The 23566-nt window shown below is 43.5% G+C and overlaps 1 protein-coding gene across 3 annotated transcripts in view; it reads right to left on the bottom strand.

The window, feature by feature from the left end:
• The window catches only part of Ipo5 (importin 5), a 52156-nt gene that overhangs the window by 18572 nt on the left and 10018 nt on the right, over positions 1 to 23566 (bottom strand). For 2 of the 3 annotated variants that reach the window (XM_021181195.1, XM_021181196.2), the window contains exons 3-13: positions 22073 to 22182; positions 18798 to 18891; positions 12529 to 12609; positions 9926 to 10118; positions 7918 to 8020; positions 6888 to 6984; positions 6444 to 6548; positions 3469 to 3591; positions 3256 to 3376; positions 1286 to 1373; positions 372 to 478 (exon numbers count right to left, since the gene is read on the bottom strand). In XM_021181195.1, coding sequence (XP_021036854.1) covers positions 372 to 478; positions 1286 to 1373; positions 3256 to 3376; positions 3469 to 3591; positions 6444 to 6548; positions 6888 to 6984; positions 7918 to 8020; positions 9926 to 10118; positions 12529 to 12609; positions 18798 to 18887 — 1108 coding nt within the window. In that variant the 5' untranslated portion in view covers positions 18888 to 18891; positions 22073 to 22182. Of the gene's footprint in view, positions 1 to 371; positions 479 to 1285; positions 1374 to 3255; positions 3377 to 3468; positions 3592 to 6443; positions 6549 to 6887; positions 6985 to 7917; positions 8021 to 9925; positions 10119 to 12528; positions 12610 to 18797; positions 18892 to 22072; positions 22183 to 23566 lie in introns of those variants that run through there. The other variant, XM_021181197.1, reaches the window with a different exon arrangement.

Genomic DNA, 23566 nt, shown 5'->3' with positions numbered 1-23566 from the left:
AAATCAACAACAAAAAATTAATATCTGCACGGATATTAATTCTAGAGGGGGGAAAAAGAGAGAGTAACATCTTCAGCATTAAGGTAAAACTTCTTCACTGAGATAGGGTCACGATATACAGTTTAATTTGGCCTTGAACTTATTATGAACCTCTTCATAAGCTCACGAGTGCTGGGACTTCAGGGATGTGTAACCATGCCTGGCTCCTGAAAAGACATTCTTTAGCTTTAGACTGAATAGAATTTCATCAGGAGAATATAAGAATTAGGTTAAGCACTCTAGAAACAAGCAGATTAACTTTGAAAACATTTGTCAGAGCTTAAGCTTAAGAAGAGCAGACACTACTGGACTCTGAGGGACAGGTAGCTTACGGTTTTGAAGCATTTGCATAATGTGTTCCTTAATCATGGGCAGAACGAGCTTTCCACCAAGTCCACAGGCCATTCGGTCTAATGCACTCTCACCAGCAACTGCATTGCTAAACACACAATGACATTAGAATAAGCAAAAAGTATATAGAGCAAATTATAGAGAGAAGAATTCAGTCTTTTATGTAAATTGTGAGTTTCAAACCCTCCAGGTAGAGAAGGAACACTCGGTAGGTAAATAAAACCACTGTGCTAAGTCAGGGGTAGACACAAGGGTTCCTGCTCATTAGACAAGCACTCCTCCACAGGAGATCCACACCTCTAGCCTGGCACACAGAAACTTTATAATCAGTCTACCAGGATTTTGTCCTGTTGTCTGCATCTTATTTTTCAAGAATTAAAAGCAGCTATTGAGGAAAACTGTATCTCTCATCCTAGAAATACATTCAATTCACCTGTGGCAGAACACAGAACTGAAACAGAAGCTCAGAAGCGGCAGGATGGATCCCCACTGCTGTGAGCTCATCTGCCTCTGAGATGTCTCAGGATGTCCCCAGGCTGGGTATCAGTTAACAGACCAGATCATGTACGTACACGGTCTTAATTCTTGAAGAAAATCACAGACTAATACAGACATTTTGCTGTCATGGGTATTCCTCCTGACCTACTTGTATTTACCAACAAAGTAAAGTGTTGTTTTAAGAACATCCATTAAGTGCAAATTTTCTTAATGCTAATGATACATGAAAAATAAAATATCACATATGTGATACAGAAATGCATCTAACAGAAAGGCAAACTTGAACTTGAGCTTAGAGATACAGTTTGGTAAGGAGAGCGAGTCTCAGAGGCCGCAGTCTCAGCCACCCTCTGTCACTACTAGGATTCCTAACCGTAACCTAGGATTTATAGATTACCTATCAAAATCATCATCTTCTAGCTCATCAGCATTCGCCCAGTCCTCATCTTCTTCTAGGTCAACCATCATTGCCAACATCTGAGGAACTAAAGACAAGAATTAATTTATACCTCAAGACTGAATTTATTTTATCAACGTTTCATTTTTAATACCCCCCAAAAAATTTTAAGTGAGATTGCTCCCCCCCATCCCCGAAAGGAACATATTTCCAACCTGCCTGCCATACAGATTCTACAGCCTTGTGTTCAAGCAAGCAGAGTCACTTCAGAATACCCATGACAGACTGGCAAGATGGGTCTGTGACCTGCATCTTATCCTGTAACCTACATAATGTGGAAGGAGAGAAGTGACTTCGAATCATTAGATAAGTAGGCCGTACCTAAGAGGACTTGAAAAGGCAATACAAAACACCAGCAGCTCCATCGTGGGACCTGAGTATCTGCTGGTAGGTTTTGAATTCTGTAATATCACTCCCCATGAAGAACATGGACTGCATGCATGCCCCAAATCTGCTTCTTCCTTGGTACCTTCAAACCTCTTAGCAACACATATTTTTTAACCACTCTTGTCTTTATTGAGTTACCAATGCTAAGCCGGAATCCTGTCTTACAAATCTCACTTCTAAAATACAAAACTTTGCTATATATAGCAATTATCCTTCTTTCTTAAGCTTATGGTTTAGCTGTTGAGACAGGGTCTCATGTAGCCCAGGTAAGCCTAAAATATACCTTGCTAGTTTGAACCTTGTCTTTTAGTAGATGATTTATTTAAAAAAATGTATTTTTAGTATTTGCAATTGTAGCAGTATCTTTATCTCTGGCTTGTAACTAATGCTTTCCTATTTAGCTTCTACTTATAAAACCTATCTATATTTACTTGGATCTTTAATCAACCCCAAATTATTATTATTATTTTTAACATGTCTGCAGTTGGGAGTTTTTCTCCTGCACAAATAAACTGTTGTCTCAATGCCTCTGATCACTGACCTCACAGGCCAGCTTTGCTTTCCCTGTGAACTGTCTGTTCTGACTCTCCTTATTCTGCTTCCTCAGCGCCTAGACCTACACCAACACCCTGCACCCTTGCCTGCAGCCAAGCTCTCCATGGTGCCCACCTAACCCGTCCTGACCACTTAGGATCATCCTCCCTCACAGCAGCTGCAGACCAGGTCCATGTGAGCAACTCCTACAGTCTGTCTGCCATGGTGCTAGGATAGAGGCTGCACTAAGAACTGCCATTTACTTCTGTTGGTCTCCGACTGGTCTGACTGGGTCTCATCTTCTTACCTGCTATTTCTAACCATTTTTAGTGTTCTTATCGTTAGTAACCTTACGAAACTCTTAGATCTAATAAGCAACAAGTAACAAGTTTTCTTTGCTTCCAATCCTCAGCATGTTACTGCATGCTTTGTCTGGAAGTGGCAACAGACACACTAACAGTGGAGACCCTCCCCTTGTTCCTGTCTTTAAAGTTTTAAGTTCATCCCTCATTGTAGAAACTACAGTCTGCTGTACACTCACTTTCTAAATCCAGCTCAGACACCTGTTATGAAGAATGGGAAGGTTGGTCCCTAAGCTAAAGTATGTCCACAGCACAACAGTGACATGGGCCTCCTGAGCATACGCAGCCCTCCTGTCAGGAGTGAGTACTGTGGCCCCATCTGCACTGGGAGCTGCAGCCATGCACCCTCCTTTCTGTTTGCTGTCAGGTACGTATCTTCTCTTCACTGTGTACTCATCAACTATGTACATGATTTAAGAATGGTAGTTTTAGTTCTAACACCAGGTTTCAGAGATCTGCAAAGTCTTAAAAGCAGATCCACAATACTGGGTTCAAACTTGTACAGATTCCCAGATTCACCTAACTCAACCCATACTCGTTCTGAATAAGCTGAGAAACTACACAAATCCTAGCAAATGTACTCAACAATTTTGCAATCACAAAAGTCTTGGCAGAGTTTTGACTTACTAGTCTGTGCGATGATATTGGTGTGCTTTCTTAACATAGCAGCAGCAGTCTCTGACAGTGTCACAATCACTTCAAGGGCAAGCTGGCGCTGCATATTATTGAGGTTAGTGTCTCCACACAACTACAAAGACAAATTGGTATATGTTCAGTAGTTCAGACTACCGGAAGTAGACAAGAAGAGAAAATACTGATGGAGGGAGGGAGTTCACTTGCCTTTAGACTTAACTGCAGAGTCGCTTCTAAGTGAGGGCGCAAATACTTTGGAACGGTATCCGCAATCTCAACAAGGGACTTTAGGACCGAATCATCATTCTGGTAGCATGAGTCATTGACAGCCTACAAACGAGAAACAGAAAACCAATGTGCTCAAGACTCACCTTGGGATGCAATGCTTTATTCCTAAGAAGCACTAATACTTGCCCACGGCAATTAGGCAAGTACAAATGTGCTGCCTGGAGTTAAGAGAATACCTTTCCTTTTGAGTGAAGAACGAACACACACACACACACACACACACACACACACACACACACACATACCTCAAGTACACCAAATACAAACACACTTAGGCCTAAGTCCTGGGAAAGGAAAACCAAAGCCACAATGAAAACAGCATCCTAACTGTAAGAATGGCTTAATCACAACAAACCACTAGTTAGGGCATGGAGACAGTGGACCTCTTCTAAACTGTTGAGAACATGTTAGTATAGCCACGATGAAAAACTGTATGACACACATCCTATGATTTCTTCTAGGAGGCAGTTCTTGCTTACCATATGACTGAGGGCAAGAAAAGTCAAGGCCAGGAGACACTGGCTCTGGCTTATGAGGAAATCACAAGATTCTCTCATCATAGATCTCCCATGATCACAAATGCCAAGTAGTTCTAAAAATGGGAAATCACATGATCTGAGCCTAGAATCTAACAACTTATTTTTAGCTTTAGTTGTATCACAGGTTGAACCAATTACAACAAAAAAATTGAGTGGGAAACTGTGTATAGTGACAGTACACAAACTTTTTTTGAGTCAAGGTCCATTGTGTTAACTCTGGTTGCCTGGAGCTCACCATGTACACAAGGCTGGCCTCAAAACTCAAGAGATCCAACTGCTTTTTTGCCTCCAAGTACTGCGACTAAGGAAGTGGGCCACCACACCCAGTCCAGTCTTTTTATCACTATTTCCTAAAGAATTATCTAGCACTTGCCTCCTGTTAGGTATTAGAAGCGACACAATCAATTACAAAGTACACATGGTCATATATAAATTCAACACCATTTTACCATGAAGGACTTTGGTTTGTGCACAGTGTACTGCACACACACTCTCACACGTGTGAACTTTGCATGTCTACAGTATACTGCACAGTGCTCTGTATACTCTCCCACATGTGTGGAAGCCAGAGGTTAACATCAGATGTCTTCCTCTCCATCACTCTCTACTGTAATTTCTCACTGACCCTGAAGCTTGCCCTTGGGCTCATGGCTATCCACTGAGCCCCAGAATAATCTACCTTGTCTCTGCCACTGTGGTCAGGAACACACACACACACACAGTACACCAAATACACCTTGTCTCTGCCACTGTGGTCAGGAACACACACACACACACACACACACACACACACACACACACGCACACCAAGTACACCAAATACACCTTATCTCTGCCACTGTGGTCAGGAACACACACACACACACACACACACACACACACACACCCCAAGTACACCAAATATACCAAACTCACGTAGGCCTGAGTCCTGGGAAAGGAAAACCGAAACCACAATGAAAACATTACCAACAGTAAAAAGCAAGTGAGGCTTGACTTATCAATGCTCTATCTGTCCAGTTTTAGCTATGTGCACAGATCACAGACCATCCTGTCTGATAGTCTTCTAGGGTAGTTGTGCCTAAGCACTTGCTTGTAGAAAAGGAAGGTATTTATTGTACTGTATTTTTATTTCTTCATACTTTGTAACAAGCATATATACGGGCACTTAAGTTGTGTTACCTATGTGATATCATTTTAGGATAACACATATTTGCCCAAAAAACCCCCAGGTGTTTGGTGTTGGACAAGACTGGACCACTCAAGTATGGAAACCAGTCTTTGATCTGTGACTAAGGCAGGAGGCAGCCTTGGAGTATTAACTTGTTGGTGGGAACTAACAACGTGAAGAACAGCAGTAAGGCCTGTGGCCGAGCGGGCAGCACTCTGCAGTCCTGTCTGCACTCACTGTCAGCCCTCCACTCTGTAGGACTGTGCTCTCAGGCAAGCTTGTTCTTCCTACTCAGTTTCTCCTTGTACAAAAGGCGATAGAAATCTTATAGGCTATTTGGTAATTTAATAAATAAGTGCTTATACAACCTCTACAACATACAGATTTTATAACTATTATTTTAAGGGCTAAGAAAGCCTGTTAGGGTTGAGATGTAGCTTAGCTGGTGTTTGCCTAGTATGCAGAAAGCCCTGTATTCCATTCTCAACACCTCATAAAACTGATGTAAAGTCTAGAACTTAGAAGACAGAGTCAGGATGATGCTCAGAAGTTCAAAATCATCCTTGGCTAGTTAGCAAGCTATAGGCATACACAGGCTACACTTGATCTTCCTTCAAAAGGAAAACCATAAAAAATCCTAAAGATCAACCAAAAAACTGTCTCTTAATAGCACTCAGAAGAGGTTTGAGTCTGAGGTGAAGCTAGGCTATCTATATAAGACCCTGTTGTAGCCAGGGAGTGGGGTTAGGGTGGGTGTCTGAGGGTGGGAAGGCAGATCTTTGAGCTCCAGGACAGCCTGGTCTACAGTGAACTCTAGGCCAGTCAGAGAAATCCTGTGTCTGAAAAACAGAACAGAACAGAACCGAACCGAACCACCACCACCACCACCACCACCAAAATAGACCATGTCTCAATAAACAAAACAAAACAAAAACACCTTTCAGGGGTCCAGAGACCTGGCTCAGGGGTAAAGGCACCTGCAGCCAAAACTGCAGTCTGAGCTTCATCCCTGTGACTGAGGACAGAATGGATTTTTCCATTTGTCTTCGGACGTTCACCAAATCAGGAGCCCTAGCAAGGACAAGCTCAATGGGCACGCATGTCCGTGCTCACTGATGAAGATGCAATACCCAGAAAACCAGCGTCGGGAAGGAGTGCTGTCTGTCTATTCGAAGGTGTGTTCTTACCTGTAAGAATCCAGGCAGCAAGTCTGCGAAGTGTTTGAACAGAGCGACATTGTGCTCATTGGCAAGTATGAAGGCAGCAGTAGCTCTGGCAGACAGTGTCCTGATCTGCAAGGGAGGGAGGGAAGTCATGTCAGAAGGTTATAGAGACTCAGTCAATCTAGCATTTATATTTTAAGGCATAAAAGTCAAAATCTGGGGGTGGGGGGACCTGTCAGGATGGTGAAGAGGGTCGCAGCGTATGCTTGGTTCCAGCACCCACATAAAGGTAGGAGAGGCTCAACTCCGCAAAGTTGCCCCTTCTTGTGTACATGGACATGCCAAAACTCACCCCCACACAAACAAACAAAACCGGAAAAAAGGAGAAACATCCCTTTACTGCACTAACTCCGGTCCCAGGTTAGCCCTGATGAGGCTGGTGGTAATAGAAGAAATGAAGGGTTTTACCGAAGGATGCTCCTGATCTTGCATACACTGAACTAACATCCGTTTGATGACGTCCAAATAGTGCTGTTGTTGGTTCCCAAAAATTCCAGGAAAGTTCCTAGGAAATGATTCACAAGACTTGTCTTTAAAAGCTATACCATCTTTCCAAGGTGTGGACTTAAACCTGATTGAACAGTGTTCATCAGTCCTTAAATTGCACCTACTATGTGTTCTAAGTGGGTGAACTAAAAGAAGGCAGCTGAGCCACACAGAGAGCACCAGGCCCTGCTTTCCTTTCACCTGTCTCAACTAGAAGACAAGCTGATGTCCTGACAAGAAACAAGGATGAGACAAGAAAAGCTACACCTCAGATCCTCACATACTCTTGACCACTTCGGTCTAGTTTTGGACATTCAAGTTGGTCTCCTGTGCATTAGGAAAACAACTAAATGAAACACTTTTACTAAAGTAAAGCAGTGATGTGTCTAAAACCCATTACATACTGCTTACAATTAGCCTAGTGCTGCTATTTTCTTTCTTATTTATTTATTTTTAATTTTTCTCCTTACATTTTCTTTCTTTTTTAAAATATTTTTATTAGGTATTTTCCTCATTTACATTTCCAATGCTATCCCGAAAGTTCCCCATACCCTCCCCCGCTATTTTATTTTAAACAAAGCAGACAACCACATAACAGTTGCCGCTGCAATCACTGCTCCTAAATACAAACAAGTCTGTTAAAATATTATAAAACGACCACAGGAGATCCAGAAACATCTTCCACGGGGTTACCATTTTCAAAATATCATCACCAATGTGGTTTTTCTAAAGTTACACTTGGTCCTGTGTGAAAACACTTCAGAATTGTCACAGACACATGAGGAATGCCAAGTGTGAAAAGAACAGCTGTTTCTTCTTTCAGACTTGTTTCCAACACAGACAAAACTTAAATTATTATAACTCTCAGAGCTGCAAGGCTAAAACAATCAGCTAAAATGTTTTAGATGTTAGTGACATTAAAGTGTTCAAAATATTAAAACAGATTATATACCAAAATATGTGAAGGGCAGCTTCCCGGAGTCCCATGTTTTGTGAGCTGACTGAATCAAAGAGGAACTTCAAACCTTCAGGCCACTGGTTGTTGCCATCCTCATCTAGAAATACAAAATCCAGACATGAAATGTGCAGCTCAAACTTTATAAATTTATGTGTGACTCACAACACACTCCAGTGTAGACACCTGTGTGACTCACAACGCACACCAGTACAGACTCCACCCACGCTATTAACATTCCATTAAAGCAATCTAAGCATAACAGCAGCAATGTTAAGAGGACCACTGTGCATTTAAAGGTTGGTGTCAGCAGACAGTAGAGAAGGGAGTACTTCCATGTGTGTATTTGGTCACACAAATACCCACAACCCACACCTTCTCCCTTCACCATTGTTAAGGCAGAGCCAAACTTGAAATCAAAGTAATTTTATTTTCAAACTGGAGAAAAACCAGGAATCCCTGAAGCTGGAGATGTTGTTATTATTATTACTGAGGCAGGGCCTCACTATATAGTCCCACCCTGGCCTTGCCCTCCATTAGAGCAGTCATGTGCGGTCAGCATACACTGTGCTGTGTGGGATAAGGTGCCATCAGTGTTTATTTAAAAAGACTGAAAAATACAAAATTTAAGGCAGACCTGTTGGTGCAGGCCTAAATCCTAACTTGGACAGGACAGGAAAATCACGAGTTCAAGACCACCTTAAGGACAGTAGTAAAGTATTTCTGCCAAACACGCATGAGGCTTTACATTCAGCCTTCAGTAGTGCAAAAGGAAAAAAAGAAGAAATCAGCAAAGAAGCCCAGGTATAGATAGCTGCAGCCCTGGGGAGGCTGAAAGAGGACTGCCCTAAGCTTCGGTTAGCCTGGACACGTAAGGAGTAAACATACAAGCTGCTGTGGCCCTTGGGAGACTCCCTGCTCAGACTGCCTGCCACAGGTAACTAAGGGTGTCTTCTTCCCTTTCCTCTGTCTTTCTCACCATTATCTAACTATCTTCTTAAAAAGCTCAACAATAAAGAGAAAAAATAGAACCAAATTCCTGCTTCTACCTTTGTGGTTCAGGCACTAACTCCTGGGTATACTAGCCAAGCGCTCTCCGACAAGCTGCAAGCCTACAGACAACAGGACCTTACATTGTGCAAAGGTAGGGATCATTACAAGGGGATTAAGATAGGTCCAAAAACAACAACCAACCAAACTACCCAGTAACCAAACCCAAACACACCCTCTGACACACCGTTTACAAGGTTCCCCAGGGGGCTCAATGGTAGAATTGTCTGGTTTGTACAAGACTGCAGAAAAGAGAAAAAAGATTGGGGGGGGGGGGCTTTTCAAGACAGGGTTTCTCTGTGTAGCCCTGGCTGTCCTCCAACTCAGAAATCTGCCTGCCTCTGCCTCCCAAATGCTGGGATTAAAGGCGTGCACCACCACGCCTTTAATAGTTTAAGAATCTTTTAAACTATTCATGAAGTACTACATGCCTGCAGTCCCAGCATCTGGGATGTGAAGGTAGCTATCAAGTTCAAAGCAAGCCTGTGCTAAATGAGACCCAGAATCAAAGACAAAAAATGTCTAATATTGTTAAAATATTAGAATTAGATTTCATACCTGTGATTTTTGGTTCTAAACGTAGAATCTATAATTACGTTCATTTTGATCGAATATACAGTCCTTTTTAACTATTCTAGTTAAAAAACAAAAACAAAACAAAACAAAAAAAAACGGAGGAAGCCCGAAAGCTGGGCATGCTGACTCTCTCACCTGCTGCCCCACTCACCCCACTCAGGCAGCTGAGGCAGGACCGCCATGAGTTAAGAGACTAGCTTGGCCTTTAAAAAAGCCAGCCTCAAAACATGAAAGGAGACAAGGGCCAGGTACTTTAGTACACACTTGAAACCACGGCACGCAGGAGGACAGGACATGCATGTGCCAGGACAACTTAAGACTAATGAAGACCGTGTCTCTAACATGCAGAAGCAACTAAGGAGCCCCACTGTGCGCACACCTATTAAATTCCTGGCCAGTTCTGCAGCAATATCACAGATTTTCTTCCTCATGCTGGACTGTGTTTCCATCTGAATGATCATTAGCAATTCACTCTTGATGGCAGTCTGGACATCTGATGGAAGAGCTGGGTAGACTTCATCAAATGCAGAGGACAAAAGACGTCTTAGGAGAACAGCAGCCATTTGTCTAGCCTAGAAATAGAGAACATTGTTATTAACCTCATGTCTTACTAGAGAAAAGATTTCCAACCCTGTGCCATTGATGGGTTTCACTGTCCTATTTTTATAACTCGTTTCAAAGCACCTTTAGTTTTTAAAAATCAACTCTTTCTGGTCACAATGATCTACCTAGAAAACATAGGCAAGAAACTCCAAACACCTGAAAATTCAACTTGATACTTCTGGGGGAACGTGAATCACTCGCCCGTCTGGCTTTGCCTTCCCTACCTCACCTTCTGCTCAGTTTGGATTATTATTGTCATTGACTGCCCTTCTTCACTAGGCTCTTTGGTAAAATGCTTTGAAATCCATTTATGATTCTCTAGTGTGAGCAAACCTACAAGTTCCCAGTAGCTACTATGTACTGCTCTATCTCAATGTGTACATTTTTAGATCCACATATTAAAACCTGTGGAGCTGGGTGGTGGTGTTAGAGGTACATCCCTCTTATCCCAGCAGTCAGGAGGCAGAAGCAGGTTGATCTCTGAGTTCCAGGCCACCCTGGTCGTTCTAGGACAGTGAGGGCTACACAGAGAAATCCGTCTCAATAATAAAACAAAACCAACAAACCCCCGTGGAATACATTTATAATAACTTCTATGTATTACTCCTTGAGTTAATCACAGAAAGTTGAAGGGGATGCCAGTCAGGATGTAGAGGTTCCTTCACAGCTAAATCTCTGAGCCAAATCAAGATGCCCACAGAATTTAGCATGGCTTCACTTTGTGACTGGCTTTACTGTATCAGGTAGTTTCCTTGTTAACCATCAAGCAGCCAGCTAGTTGTTCCTGTTACACTGTTAATCACCCTGCAAGCATCTTCATACCACTCTGAATGACAGCATGTAGGACTGGCTAGTGGCCACTATACATTGTGTTCTTCATTTCCATCAAATATCACAAGCAAATGCTTAACTGTTAGCAAAGAGTGCCTCTGACCTGGCTATGTATGCAAAGTTTGTACGCAGGGTTTTCTAGACCTGAGCATTCAACGCTTCCCAAAGTAAGAGATAGTCAATACTGTAAGCACATAAGTACTTTATGGTATGAAACGATAAAATTAGATACTAAACACACAAGAATAGCAAACTATAAAAGTCATTTTTTACCAGAGGAAATACATTAAAATTCCAGTAATCTGAATCTCATACAATAATTCACTAAACATCCTAACTCCCTGGATACAGGAGACTCACAATTACAGGTGGCCTGGGCTATAATTTGAGACCATCTTTTTTAAAAAAGAAGGTGGACTGGGAAGATGGCTCAGCTAGCAAAGTGGTTGTAAAAAGCTAGGTATAAGAACATGTGCTTATAATGCCAGGGCTGGAAAACCAGAACCTGCAGGAATCCTGGGGCTTGCTGAGTAGCCAGTCTAGCCAATCAGTGAGTTCCAGGTTCATTGAGAGATCCTATCTCAAAGGATAAAGGGGAGTGATTGTGGGGACCTGAGTCACCCCGGCCTCCAAATATATGTGCACACACAAAGGAATACGTACATAGTTAAAAAACAAGAATCTGGGGTGTAGCTTTCTTCTGGGGCACCTTTCCTCTTGCACTTAAGTCCTCACTATAACAGTCCTTCTAAAATTATATAAAACAGCTGGCTGTGGTAGCACACATCCTTAATCCCAGCACTCGGGAGGCAGAGGCAGGAGGATCTCTGTGAATGAGGCCAGCCTGGTCTACAGACTGAGTTCCAGGACAGACAGCCAGGGCTACACAGAGAAACCCTAGGAACTGCCTATTCCAGGGCTTCTCTCCAACACACCCGCTTCATGTACAAATGGCGATATAAATGTTTTATAAATTTATTTTTGAAATATTTTAAAATGCTGTAGAGGGGCTAGAGATGGCTCAGCACGTGCCGTTCTTGAGGAAGACCTGGTTTTGTTTCCAGGACCCACATGTTGGTTTACAACAATCTATAGACACTTATCTGGTAAGTATATATGCATGTACACAAAACACTTACACGCACATAAAATAAGGAAATCTAATTTTCTCCCGAAATGCTTTGTGAATTGAACTTCTTCCTTTAGAATAGTTCAGTGAAAGAACCCAATTTTTATAGCTAGAAATTTGTTATGTAAATGCCAAACATGTTGAAACAGAGGCAGGAAAATTGTGAATTTCCAGTTCAACCTCCCATCTCAAAGCTAACTAAATAAAATTGTTTTTAAAAAAGTAGAGAAACCCTGTCTCAAACCCTACCCCCCAAAAGTAATTCTATATAAAGATACTAACTTTTAACTACCTTAAGAATGTTATAAAAATTCTGATATTTAGTACGAATCATTAAAATTCTTATTAGCACTGAGCATCATCACCCGACACTGCCCGCCCTCCCGGAGAGCTGGTTGGTGTCAGGGTTAAGGCATCACCTCCTCAGCAGCGGTTGTGTTTCTGATGGCTTGTAAGAGGAATGTGATCTTGGACCGGCCTGGGATATTCTCATAGGTTTCCTGCATGAGACAGAGAAGTTGGGACAAAATGTTAGAAAATCTCATGAACAAATCAGTCACAAAATAAGGACCAAGATGCAGTCAGTCAGCACTGATGTTAGCAGTTTCTCTAGGGATGTGAAGTGCTCTACTCCAGACAGGTAAGGAAAGAGTTCTCGTCTTACCTCTTCAGATTTATATACATTCAAACACATGTCCTTTGGTTAACAATAAACAAACAAACTCAAATGTGGGGCTGGAAAGATGACTCAGTAGCTAAGAGCATCACTGCTCTTGCAGAGGACCTGGGTTTGGCTACTACCATGGACATTGTAGCTAGCAACAGACGAATCCAGCTCCAAGAGTTACGTGTGACAGATACTCTCTTCTAGCCTCCACGGGCATCTTGGGGTTTTTTTTTGGGGGGTAGGGTGGGGTGGGGTGTTCGAGACAGGGTTTCTCTGTGTAACCCTGGCTGTCCTGGAACTCACTCTGTAGACCAGGCTGGCCTCGAACTCATTCTGTCTCCCAAGTGCTGGGATTAAAGGCATAGGCCACCATGCCTGGTGGGCATCCAAATTCTTTATGCTGCATTTTTCAAGGAAGGAATATTCTACATCTCAAATGATTGTAGTCCCCCAAAAAATCTGGCTAAAACAATCAATCAAACAAAAAACAAAAACAAATTCCAATATTGAATCTGGATCTATTAAGAAAGGTTTTGTGGGTGAGAACGCTCTCTTCTCTCCTTATGTAGTATTGGAGCAAATGTGTTAGCAATAAGAAGGTAGACAGCATCAGTCAAAAGTGAGTTATGTGGTATTCCTCTGTGGAAGACCACATCAACTGGTTCTTCAGTGTCAAACACTCGGTCCTAAAATCATACATATATGTAACAGAGGCTGAGCAGGCTATAAAATAAGTTTTTTTCCCTAAAGCCCCAAATTAGAAAAGGGGGGGATACATGGGAGGGTTTACAGGGAAGAAAGAGAAGGGAGAAATGTAGTAATTATATTAAAATCTCAAACAACAAAAAAGCAAATTGTTAGAATAGATCCCAAACAAGTCTCAACTCATGTGGAAAAGAATTCATGTGCAAGAAGCCTACCACTGGGCCTTTTTCACTTAAACAGGGATCAAGTTAAGCACATCTGTACTATTTACCTGGAAACCTCATCATAGCCAGCGGTCTAAGTAGATCTTAGCTCCTTAGCTGCCTAAGCTTGAAGGCCTCACTTGCTGTCATTGGATGTTCAGAAATGACACAGGGAGAAAATAAAGGCTCCTTTGAGCCTGCCCCACTATCTCCTTTATGCCATTAAATGCGAATCATAGCATGTCTGTGACACTGGCAGAGGTGAGCAAGTTTTATCCCTTGAATCACTTAAATGAAAGACAACGACGACAACCTGGCTTCCAAGGCAACCAAACCATTCCTCAAATGTCTCTAGTATCAACAGCTCTGGCTCTCATTCTTGAGGCTAGTAAACTCAAGAGTTCTATTTATATAAGGCCACTCAAGTTTTAAACTCCTTAAACATTTTAGTCAGAGGACAAACAGATTTTTGTGAGGGAAGGTGAACCTAAGGCCCATAGTCCCACAGTAAAAAAAAACTCAGGATCTATAATAGAGCTGAAAACTGTGCCCAAAGGTGTACAGAGCTGAGGTGCTGCACTAAATTTATTAAAATGACATAATTTATGTAAAAAATAAGCTGATTATAAAATGGGACAGGTATTTTGAAATTTTTCATTTAATCTTTTACCAATGCAACTAAAGAACCCAGCAAAGCTGTCACTTAAAAGTTCTATAAAAGCCGGGCGGTGGTGGCGCACGCCTTTAATCCCAGCACTTGGGAGGCAGAGGCAGGAGGATTTCTGAGACCAGCCTGGTCTACAAAGTGAGTTCCAGGACAGCCAAGGCTACACAGAGAAACTCTGTCTCAAAAAACCAAAAAAAAAAAGTCTTCCATGGCAATCCTTCTTGAAAAAACCCAGCAGTTTCTGGGGATTGACATCCTTGGGGTGGGGGTGGAGCCGCATTGGTGTCACCAAGCCAGTTCTTTCAAAGTGAGAATAAATAAAGTGCCGGGCGTGGTGGTGCACGCCTTTAATCCCAGCACTCAGGAGGCAGAGCCAGGCGGATTTCTGAGTCCAGCCTGGTCTACAAAGTGAGTGCCAGGACAGCCAGGGCTATACAGAGAAACCCTGTCTCGAAAAACCAAAAAAAAAAAAAAAAAAAAAAAAAAAAAAGAGAGAGAATAAATAAAGTATGCCAAATAGTCACCGTGGTTCCAGGATGAGTGGGAAACTTCAGTTTGAAGTTTGGACTCAGTTTGGGAAACTTCAGTTTGGACTCCTAAAAGAGGCCTCTCATTTGTATACTCAACGGCGGGAAACACTATTGCATTCACTTTAGGAGAACAGGCAAGGATAAAGGCACATTTAGAACACAGCTCTAAGTTCAGTCTATCTTTTTCATAGCCTAGGTAGACTAAGTTCTACAGTGCAGAGATTGCATTTTTCATTTCTGTCCAGTGTCCACTACTACCTTGGAGCAAATAAAATTCTAACCCTATGTGATTCCACTATACATAATTAAAATTGTAACCCTATGTGATTTCACTATACATAATCAAAACCTACAAGCTTTGCCTCCCTCTCCTGCCCACAAAGGAGAAATGTTCCTCTTGTCTCTTGCTCACTCCCCATCAGTTTTATGACAGTTCCTTTCCTGAGAAATGCCAAAGAGGGAGCAAGGAACTTCTATTTTATAAATATCTTGGTTCCCTAATCAAGTATATTTTCCAATGTTATCCTTCTTCAGTACAATTATTATTGGTGAAAAATATTAAGAATTAAAATTCACTGGGCTGGAGAGATGGCTCAGTGGTTAAGAGCACTGACTGCTCTAGAGGTCCTGAGTTCAATTCCCAGCACCCACATGGTGGCTCACAACCACCTGTAATGTGTTCCGATGCTCTCTTCTGGTGTGTATGAAGACAACTACTCACATACATAAAATAAAAAATAATAAAAAAAGAAAATTCGGGCTGGAGAGATGGCTCAGCGGTTAAGAGCACTTACTAAAGTCCTGAGTTCAAATCCCAGCAACCACATGGTGGCTCACAACCATCTGTAATGAGATCTGATGCCCTCTTCTGGAGCATCTTAAGATAGCTACAGTGTATTATATATAATTAATAGACATCAGATAAAATGTCCAGTTATAGATACTATATGCCTTTAAAATGCTTGTCAATTATTTATTTAGTCCCTTATTTGGGTTAATTATTGTATTCCAATACATGAACATTCAAAATCATTTTCTTTCCTTTCCTTCCCTCGCTGTTTTGAAGTAGGGTTTCTTTACTCAGCCCTGGCTAGCCGGCCTGGAACTTACTAGATTAGGCTGGCTCTGAACTCAAGAGATCCTCCTGACTCGGCTTCCCCAGCGCTGGAATTAAAGATATGCCCAACTCAAAATCGTTTCCTTAAATATGAGAAACATTTTCTGTAAAGTTAGAAAGGCCTTATAGATTTGAAGAAGAATAAAAAAAGTATTAAATGGCCTGAATAAATGAGCCAGGCGTGGTGGCCCACGCCTTTAATCCCAGTACTTGGGAGGCAGGCTGATTTCTGAGTTCAAGGCCAGCCTGGTCTACAGTGTGAATTCCAGGACAGCCAGGGCTACACAGAGAAACCCTGTCTCGAACCTCTCCCCCCACCCCCAAATAAAAGGAGAAACATTTTAGAAAATTTAAAGTCTTTAGACCACTTCAACAAAATGTAACAATGTGTTGTAACAATGTGAGTTACACTGTTCACCTCCTTATAAGAGCAACAGTGACCTTAATCAGGAGCCTGGGATTGATCTGTAGACTTAAGTATTTTTATTTTGGCTGAATAAATTTACAAATATATTCTCGGAGCCCATGCCAATTGTTCAGCTTCAATAAAGTATTTTCATAGTTGTTTTATCAGACTTTTGTCCTTTTGTTTAGGTTACCTATAAATTTCCCCAAACAAATTGAGGAGCTTTTGTGCATTTTTTTTGCGCTTTTCTAGGAGGTTTTATTTACAACTTACTATTACACCATATGGTATCAAGGACCACCCCGACCCCGAATTTGCTCTTTTGCCAAGCTAAGAAAATTCTGTGTTGCAGTACTCACTTTCTATATATATACATCCTCAGGATATATTAAGGAAAAAGGTAGTGCCTAAATATTTCCACTAGGAATAGAGACAGAGTACTTATTTCCGTTTGTTCTTTATGAGAAAATGCGCTGAATGCTACTAACTATCCCTAAAGCGATGTAAGAGATAAAAAGATTTACAACAGGCACCAAATTGGAATTCAAGCTGAACCGGACACTGGTATTTAGTTCAATAGAAGAGCGATTCCCCACCAGGCTTGACAATAGACTTAAGCAACTGGAGGGGAGGGGGAGAATTAAACTAGCTTAATAATTACAAAGCAGTTCTGCTCTGCAACACATGGAAATTTCTATTATAGGGTGGGATTAAGAACTTGCTTTGGTTTAAAAAAATTACCTCGAGTTTGCAGAAAGTATCAAAATGTTTAGGCATCATCATATCCTAAGTGGAAACTGTTGCAAGGAACACAGGCATACTTTTACATACATATACTACTTTCGTCCAGACAAGCATCCACGTATTTCTATGTGCAGTACTCCTGGACCGCACTAGAAGTATCGATTACTCACTCATAGGGAGATGCTGGTATAACGAATGCACCTACCTATATAATGTATGATGTTCTGGGTGTCAATGTGAAATAAACTGAGGGAAAACTCAATTTGCACAATTATGTATACTATAGACCCACTCAGGTAACATGATGTATACACGAAAGCGTTTAAAGATACATTTTCAAGGAAGGCTCATGAAATAAACGTGGAGAGTGGGTTAAGAATTGTACCCTTTGAATTTCCCCCTATACACTGTATATCAATTACTTGAATAAGGCGGGCATGGGAACTGGTGCGCTCAGGAAACTTGGCAGGAGGACTGCCACAGGTTTGAAGGCCTTGTAAACTAGAGCCAAACATCGCTATTCCCCCCCCCCCAATTAAAAGTACCATTAAAAAAGACAGTTTAAAGCACCATTTCACACAGAAGTTAAGTCTCCAACTTCTTTACTTACTAAAAACTAAGTGTGGCCAGACTATCCATTCTACTCAAAGCGAAATTAGCAACTGTTTTAAAAGACAGCTCCCAACTTTAGGTCGGTAAGTCCAAGCAAGACATGTCAACGTCACTAGCTCTATATAAGACATCTTTGCTTTAAGTAAAGGTATCCACACATCCTCAAAGTCTCCTAAAAAAACTTCAGACCCATGGGTCGCAAGGAGCTCCACTTACCAACTTTCCTAGAAATTACCTCACAAAAATCTGAGCTTCAACACTAACAATGTATCTTCCGTCTTCTATTGAGCTAATGGTATTATTATTGCTAGCTTGCAAATGGGCTTATAACTGTATCTGAAATGGAACCCTTGATCTAAGACAGATTGAGAACGATCTGGGTTATTTGAAAAGGAGATGGCACTGGCCCAGTTAGAGACCCACAGCCCCCAGTATATCCCGTTTATAAACCCAAATCTCTAGAGATCCAACAAGATTCGAAGATAGAAGAGCAGAGCGAGGTGGTCAAGCAGGGATCCCTCAAAGGCAACTTCAGACGATCTTGAAGGGACCGGCGTGTGCAGTTCCTTTTAGAAACCAGAAAGGGGCTCGGGGGAAAGACGCCGTAAGGCAGCGACAGGCAGAACACGCGTTCTCCCTGAGCTGGGATGGGGAAGGGAGCGGCTGGGGTGCTGGGGGAAGCGGGACGGGTCAGGAGCTGCCGGGGTCTGGCCGCCCGCGAGGGCTGGTGGGCCACGCGGGGAGGGAGAGCAGGGCTGGGGTGCAGGGCCCGCGGGCGGGGCGGCGCGGCGCGGCGCGTCAGGCGCGGTGGCACGTGTGCGCGGGTCGGCGGCGAGGCAACCGGCGCCGCCGCCGCTGCGCGGGCCGGAAGGGCCGGGGCCGGGGCCGGGCGGGAGGCGCGCACGTGGGCTGCGGGACCGCTGTCCGCCAGCCGGGCCGACCCGCGCCGCTCGGCCGGCCGGTCGACGAGCGCCCAGGGCCAGCCGGCCGGCCGCGGAGGGGAAGGATCGGCGCGCCGGGGCCGCCGATTCGCTTACCTCCGCCTGTTTCCGGACCACATTGTCGGGGCTGAGCAGGTTTCCCAGGAGCAGGTAGAACTGTTGCTGCTCCGCCGCGGCCGCCGCCATTGCGCTAGGCGTGAGAGAGAGAAGGAGGGAGCTGTGAGGCGCGCTGGCGGGCCGGCGGGAGGGTTGGGGGCGGGCCCAGCGCGGCGACCGGCACCAGCGGCGGCGCGGGGATAAGGGGCCGGGCGAGAAGGGCGGGGCCGAGGGGGCCGAGGGAGGACGGGGCGGGGCCTCGCGCCCTCTCACCCGGCCGCGGCCGCCGACGCCGGCGTCCCATTGGCTCGCGGCGTGGGAGGCGTGCCCGAGGCCGCCCCCCTCGAGGGCCACGCCGATTGGTCACGCACCCTGCGGTGTCGTCACTCCAGCGCGCGCCGGGAGGCGGGGCTGGCGGGCGTGTGTGGCGGCCAGAGGGCCGCTGTTAGGACGAGGTTGGGGTTCGCGGGGCGCTGGTGGGGAGGAGCCGATCCGGCTGGGCCGCCGCGAGGGGCGTGAGGCCGGGCCCGGAGGAGGGGCTAGCTCCTGAGCGCGGGAGATTTCGGCGCCGCGGGCTGGCTGGACTCCCTTTTCCTGAGGCCCGATGCGTAGCCGCGCCTTAGGGCTTTGGGGCTCCGGGACCCCCACCCCTACCCCCATCCCAATCTCCCCAGCAGCGAGCACACACGCATACACACACCCGCCTCTGCAGACCCCTCCATCTGTCTGACCCATTGGTGTCGTGTCGTCCCCCTCAGCCTGTGACTCAGGCGGTCCCTCCCCTCCCCTGTCCTGTGACTCACGTCCAGGGACTGTCCCGGAAGAGGGGTTGTTCATCACGGACTCTTTCCCCGCTGCACCTCTCCGTCCCGGATCAAATCACACGCTCCCCACCCGGGAACTGCCACCCATCCTGGTGTTTGGAGCTTCCTTGCTCTCTAAGGATGGGAGAAGTCATGAGCCACTCCCTAACGTGGTCGATCCATTGATAGTTGATGCGTGCCAGCACGGAGAGGACCAAAGGCTGCCTCCCTCTCTCTCCCCTCCTAAACTCCAATGTTTAACACCAGCGTTGGCCCATCTTTCTATCTGGGGGCTGCCTAAGCAGGAGAGAGCAGAGCTCAAACTGAAACACTTTGAGAATCAGGTCCTATTCAGAATCATGTCTAATGTCCACAGACACAAATGCTCATATCAAAAGAAAAAAATAATGTATGAAATGGTCCTACACTGAAAAAAAATAATGTGGCCCAAGAATGAAAGAGCATCCCCAGTTGGAAACTAGTTCTACAAAATAGATGCGCTGGCCTCCAGAAAAGCAGAAAGTAATCAGGGTTGCAGCTACACCTACAGAGGGGAGACCTTTCTCCACAATTCAGATTCTGTTGTAAAAATCTTGACTGGCTCTCAGCTCCCAAGTTTATCCCAGCTCCTGTTTGCCCAGACTCAGTTAAAAGCCTACTGTGTGTCCAAAGCATTGCCCAAGTTGAGGATGACAGCAGGTGAAAAGGGGGATGTATGTCTTGTGTCAAAAGGACTCTACTACTTCCTAAGAAATAGGTTTCCACAGCCTGAGGCCGGTAACTACAGCTCAGCAACTCATGGGATTTATGTTGAAGTTTTTTATTTCTTGTTGGCAATTGTGCATTTTGAAAGTATTAAATTTTTTTCTCTTGGGTGATTTTAAAGGTTGGTCTTACATCATCCATGGTCAGGTCATGCAAAATCTGGCCAGAAGCCCTGGGATCACTTGGAATTGTGGGAACCAGTCCCGGTTTCTACGGTGGCATTTAGTTGATTTGTGGAGAAAGTCACCCCCTCTAGTATTAGCTGCCACACTTCTCTACAGGAGGCCAGCAAAGCTATTGTGTAGAACTGATTTCCTATCTCGAATTCATTCTTTGACCACATTTGTTTTCTTCAAGGTCAGACCATTTCCTATATTGCTTTGGAGTCTGTTTTTTTATTTTGATGTGTGTGTGTGTGTGTGTGTCTGTGTGTGTGTGTGTGTGTGTGAGAGAGAGAGAGAGAGAGACTGAGAGAGGGAATAGGACATGAATTACTCATTCAGAGTTCTTAAATTGGGGAATTACATACTAACAAATTTATTTATTTATTTATCTATCTATTTATTTATTTACTTACTTATTTTTGGATTTTCGAGACAGGGTTTTTCTGCGTAGCCCTGGCTGTGCTGGAACTCACTCTGTAGACCAGGCTGGCCTTGAACTCAGAAATCCACCTGCCTCTGCCTCCCAAATGCTGGGATTAAAGGCGTAAGCCACCACGCCTGGCTAACCAATTTTTAATTAACTAGGTAACAGTGAAATAAGACAAATTACCTAGAGGCTTGTATATATATATATATTCGTAGCTAAAACTATAGATTTCTCCACAAATCAGATTCTGTTATAAAAATCCTGGCTGGCTCTCGACTCCAAGTGTTTATCCCAGTGCCTTTCCCCAGACTCTGTTGAGAGCTGAATCTATACATTGCATATATGCAGGGTTTGGGGATGTAGATCAGTGGTAGAGTGTTTCCCTAGCATGCATGAGGTCCTGGGCTTGACAGCACTGCTTAGAGGAAGCCTGTAAGCACAGCACTCAGGATGTGGAAGGAGAATGTCAGGAGTTCAAGATCAAGCTCTCCCTTGGCTGCATAAAGATGAGAGCAGTCTGGGCTACATGAAGCTTTGACTAAAATAACAAACAAATATTTATAGATGATTATTAAACAATAAACACCTCAACATAAGTTTGTGCATCAAGAGCTCTATGGGAGTAGCAGTTGTTTTATTAGTTTCTAGTTCCTTTGGTTGCTGAGTGGGTCTCACTGTCTACCTCTGGATGGGCTTGAAATCACAGAGCCTCTCCTCCTCCTTCCCAGGTGCTAGGATTAAAGGCCTGTGCCTATTGATGACTCAATGTGTCTAGTTCAAAAGGAGATGTGCTTTCAGTTTAAAAACGTAAAATGTGCATAGAATTTTAAAGACAATGAGACATTAACATTTCATATTGACAACATGTAGAAAGAGTATATTGGGTTAAAGTCTACTAATGAAATTAACTATGTTTTATATATATATAAATAATTTTTAGCTGTTTCTCTTTACTCATTAAAGTATGGTTAGTTAGAAACAAAAATAACATATAAAAACCCATATTTTACTTCTATTGGATAGTGCTTTGCTAAAGAATACGTGGCTAAACACAGTTGCACTGTCTAGTTGGTCATTTAAACTAGGTATTGACTTAAAGGGATACAAATCAGTTACCGTACAGTGTTTTCTGTCGCTCCCAGTTTTTGACTTGATTCTCAGGGATTTGGAGACATGGCACAGCACTTTCTGACCGGTGTTCCTTGCTTCGGAATTTCCTTTCCTTGCTGGCTTGACATAAATAGAATTGAAGACCTTTAGAAGACAATCAGGTCAATTCTGATCTTGTAAGATAAAAATTTACAGCTGAACCTGGTGGCTGGTGGTTCAAACCATTAGTCCCAGGACTCGGGGTGACCCGAGTTTGATCCCCAGGACTTCCATTAGAAAAAGAACTGGGTCCAAGTTGTCCTCTAACTTCTACACATTTGCTGTGGTGTACACACACACACACACACACATACTTAATTTGTGCGTGTGTTTTTTAAATCAAGTACTGGTCAAGAGCTAAAGAAAAATATCATTTTCTGGAGGATGACTGATTTTATTTAAATGTGGCAAATGGCTTTACATACCGTCCCCCTTGCTGCATTTCAACCATGAAATAAAAATACACTTAGCAGAAGGATTTCATTTTTAAGATTAATGTTTTTACTTAGAACGCAAATATCTTGAATGTAAAAGAATGGGAAAAGACACATCATATAAACAGTTTCCCAAAGAAGGCCTATGGACTGCACTGATGTCACCCGAACAGAGTCCAGGACCAAAAGTCTCCTTAGAGTTGCATGTGGGGGGTCGCTGAAGCTGGAGGAGCTGCAGTCTCAGGTCACCTGGAGTTCTTTCTGTCTCAAATGAGCTCAAGTCTTGGAAGCCACATGAAGGCAAAAGGAGACCACCTTCCCACAAAGCTGTCCTCTGACCGACCTCTAAGTGTGTGTGTATGGCAGCCCTTGTACCCACAGACATACATCACATACATATTTTACAACTTGTCGTTATTGATGGGATACTTCTATTACAGAAGGGTCAACCCAATCAGAGAGACACAGGGTAAAGATTCTTAGTATGTTATTTCTTTATATGTGAAAGAAACACAATCTACACATATCTACATGGAATGGGTATGAGAGTATGCATGTGGGTGCGTACGTGCCATATGGTGTGTGAAGTCAGAGGACAGGGAGTTGGCTCTCTCCTTCCTTCCACCATGTGGGTCTCGGGGATCAAATTCAGATTGTGTGACTTGGAGGCAAGAGCCTTTACTGGCTGATCTGTCTTGCCAGCCCAGACATAGAAGTTTTAAACACATGAATCTAAAAATGCCCCAAATAAAGCTTGAAACATGTAAGAAATGAGAGAGCTTGGTGAGAACAGTTTGAGATGTTAGTCCCCACCTTCAGCAACTGATAGGATAGCCAGGTATATAGACAGAAGACAGAAGAGAGACAACACGCTATAAAATCCAGTGTCCCTACTAGGTTTGCATAGGACACCACCCACTAACAACTGTGAGTACACATTTCCCCGGTGCACATATAGCATGATCCAGGATGGATCCCATTTTTTTTTTTTTTTTTTTTTTTTTTTTTTTTTTTTTTTTTTTTTTTT

The sequence above is a fragment of the Mus caroli genome, chromosome 14 (genome assembly GCF_900094665.2).
Source record: "Mus caroli chromosome 14, CAROLI_EIJ_v1.1, whole genome shotgun sequence".
Taxonomy (NCBI): domain Eukaryota; kingdom Metazoa; phylum Chordata; class Mammalia; order Rodentia; family Muridae; genus Mus; species Mus caroli.
The sequence above is the reverse complement of the archived record's forward strand: the minus strand, read 5'-3'. Positions and strand labels throughout refer to the sequence as shown.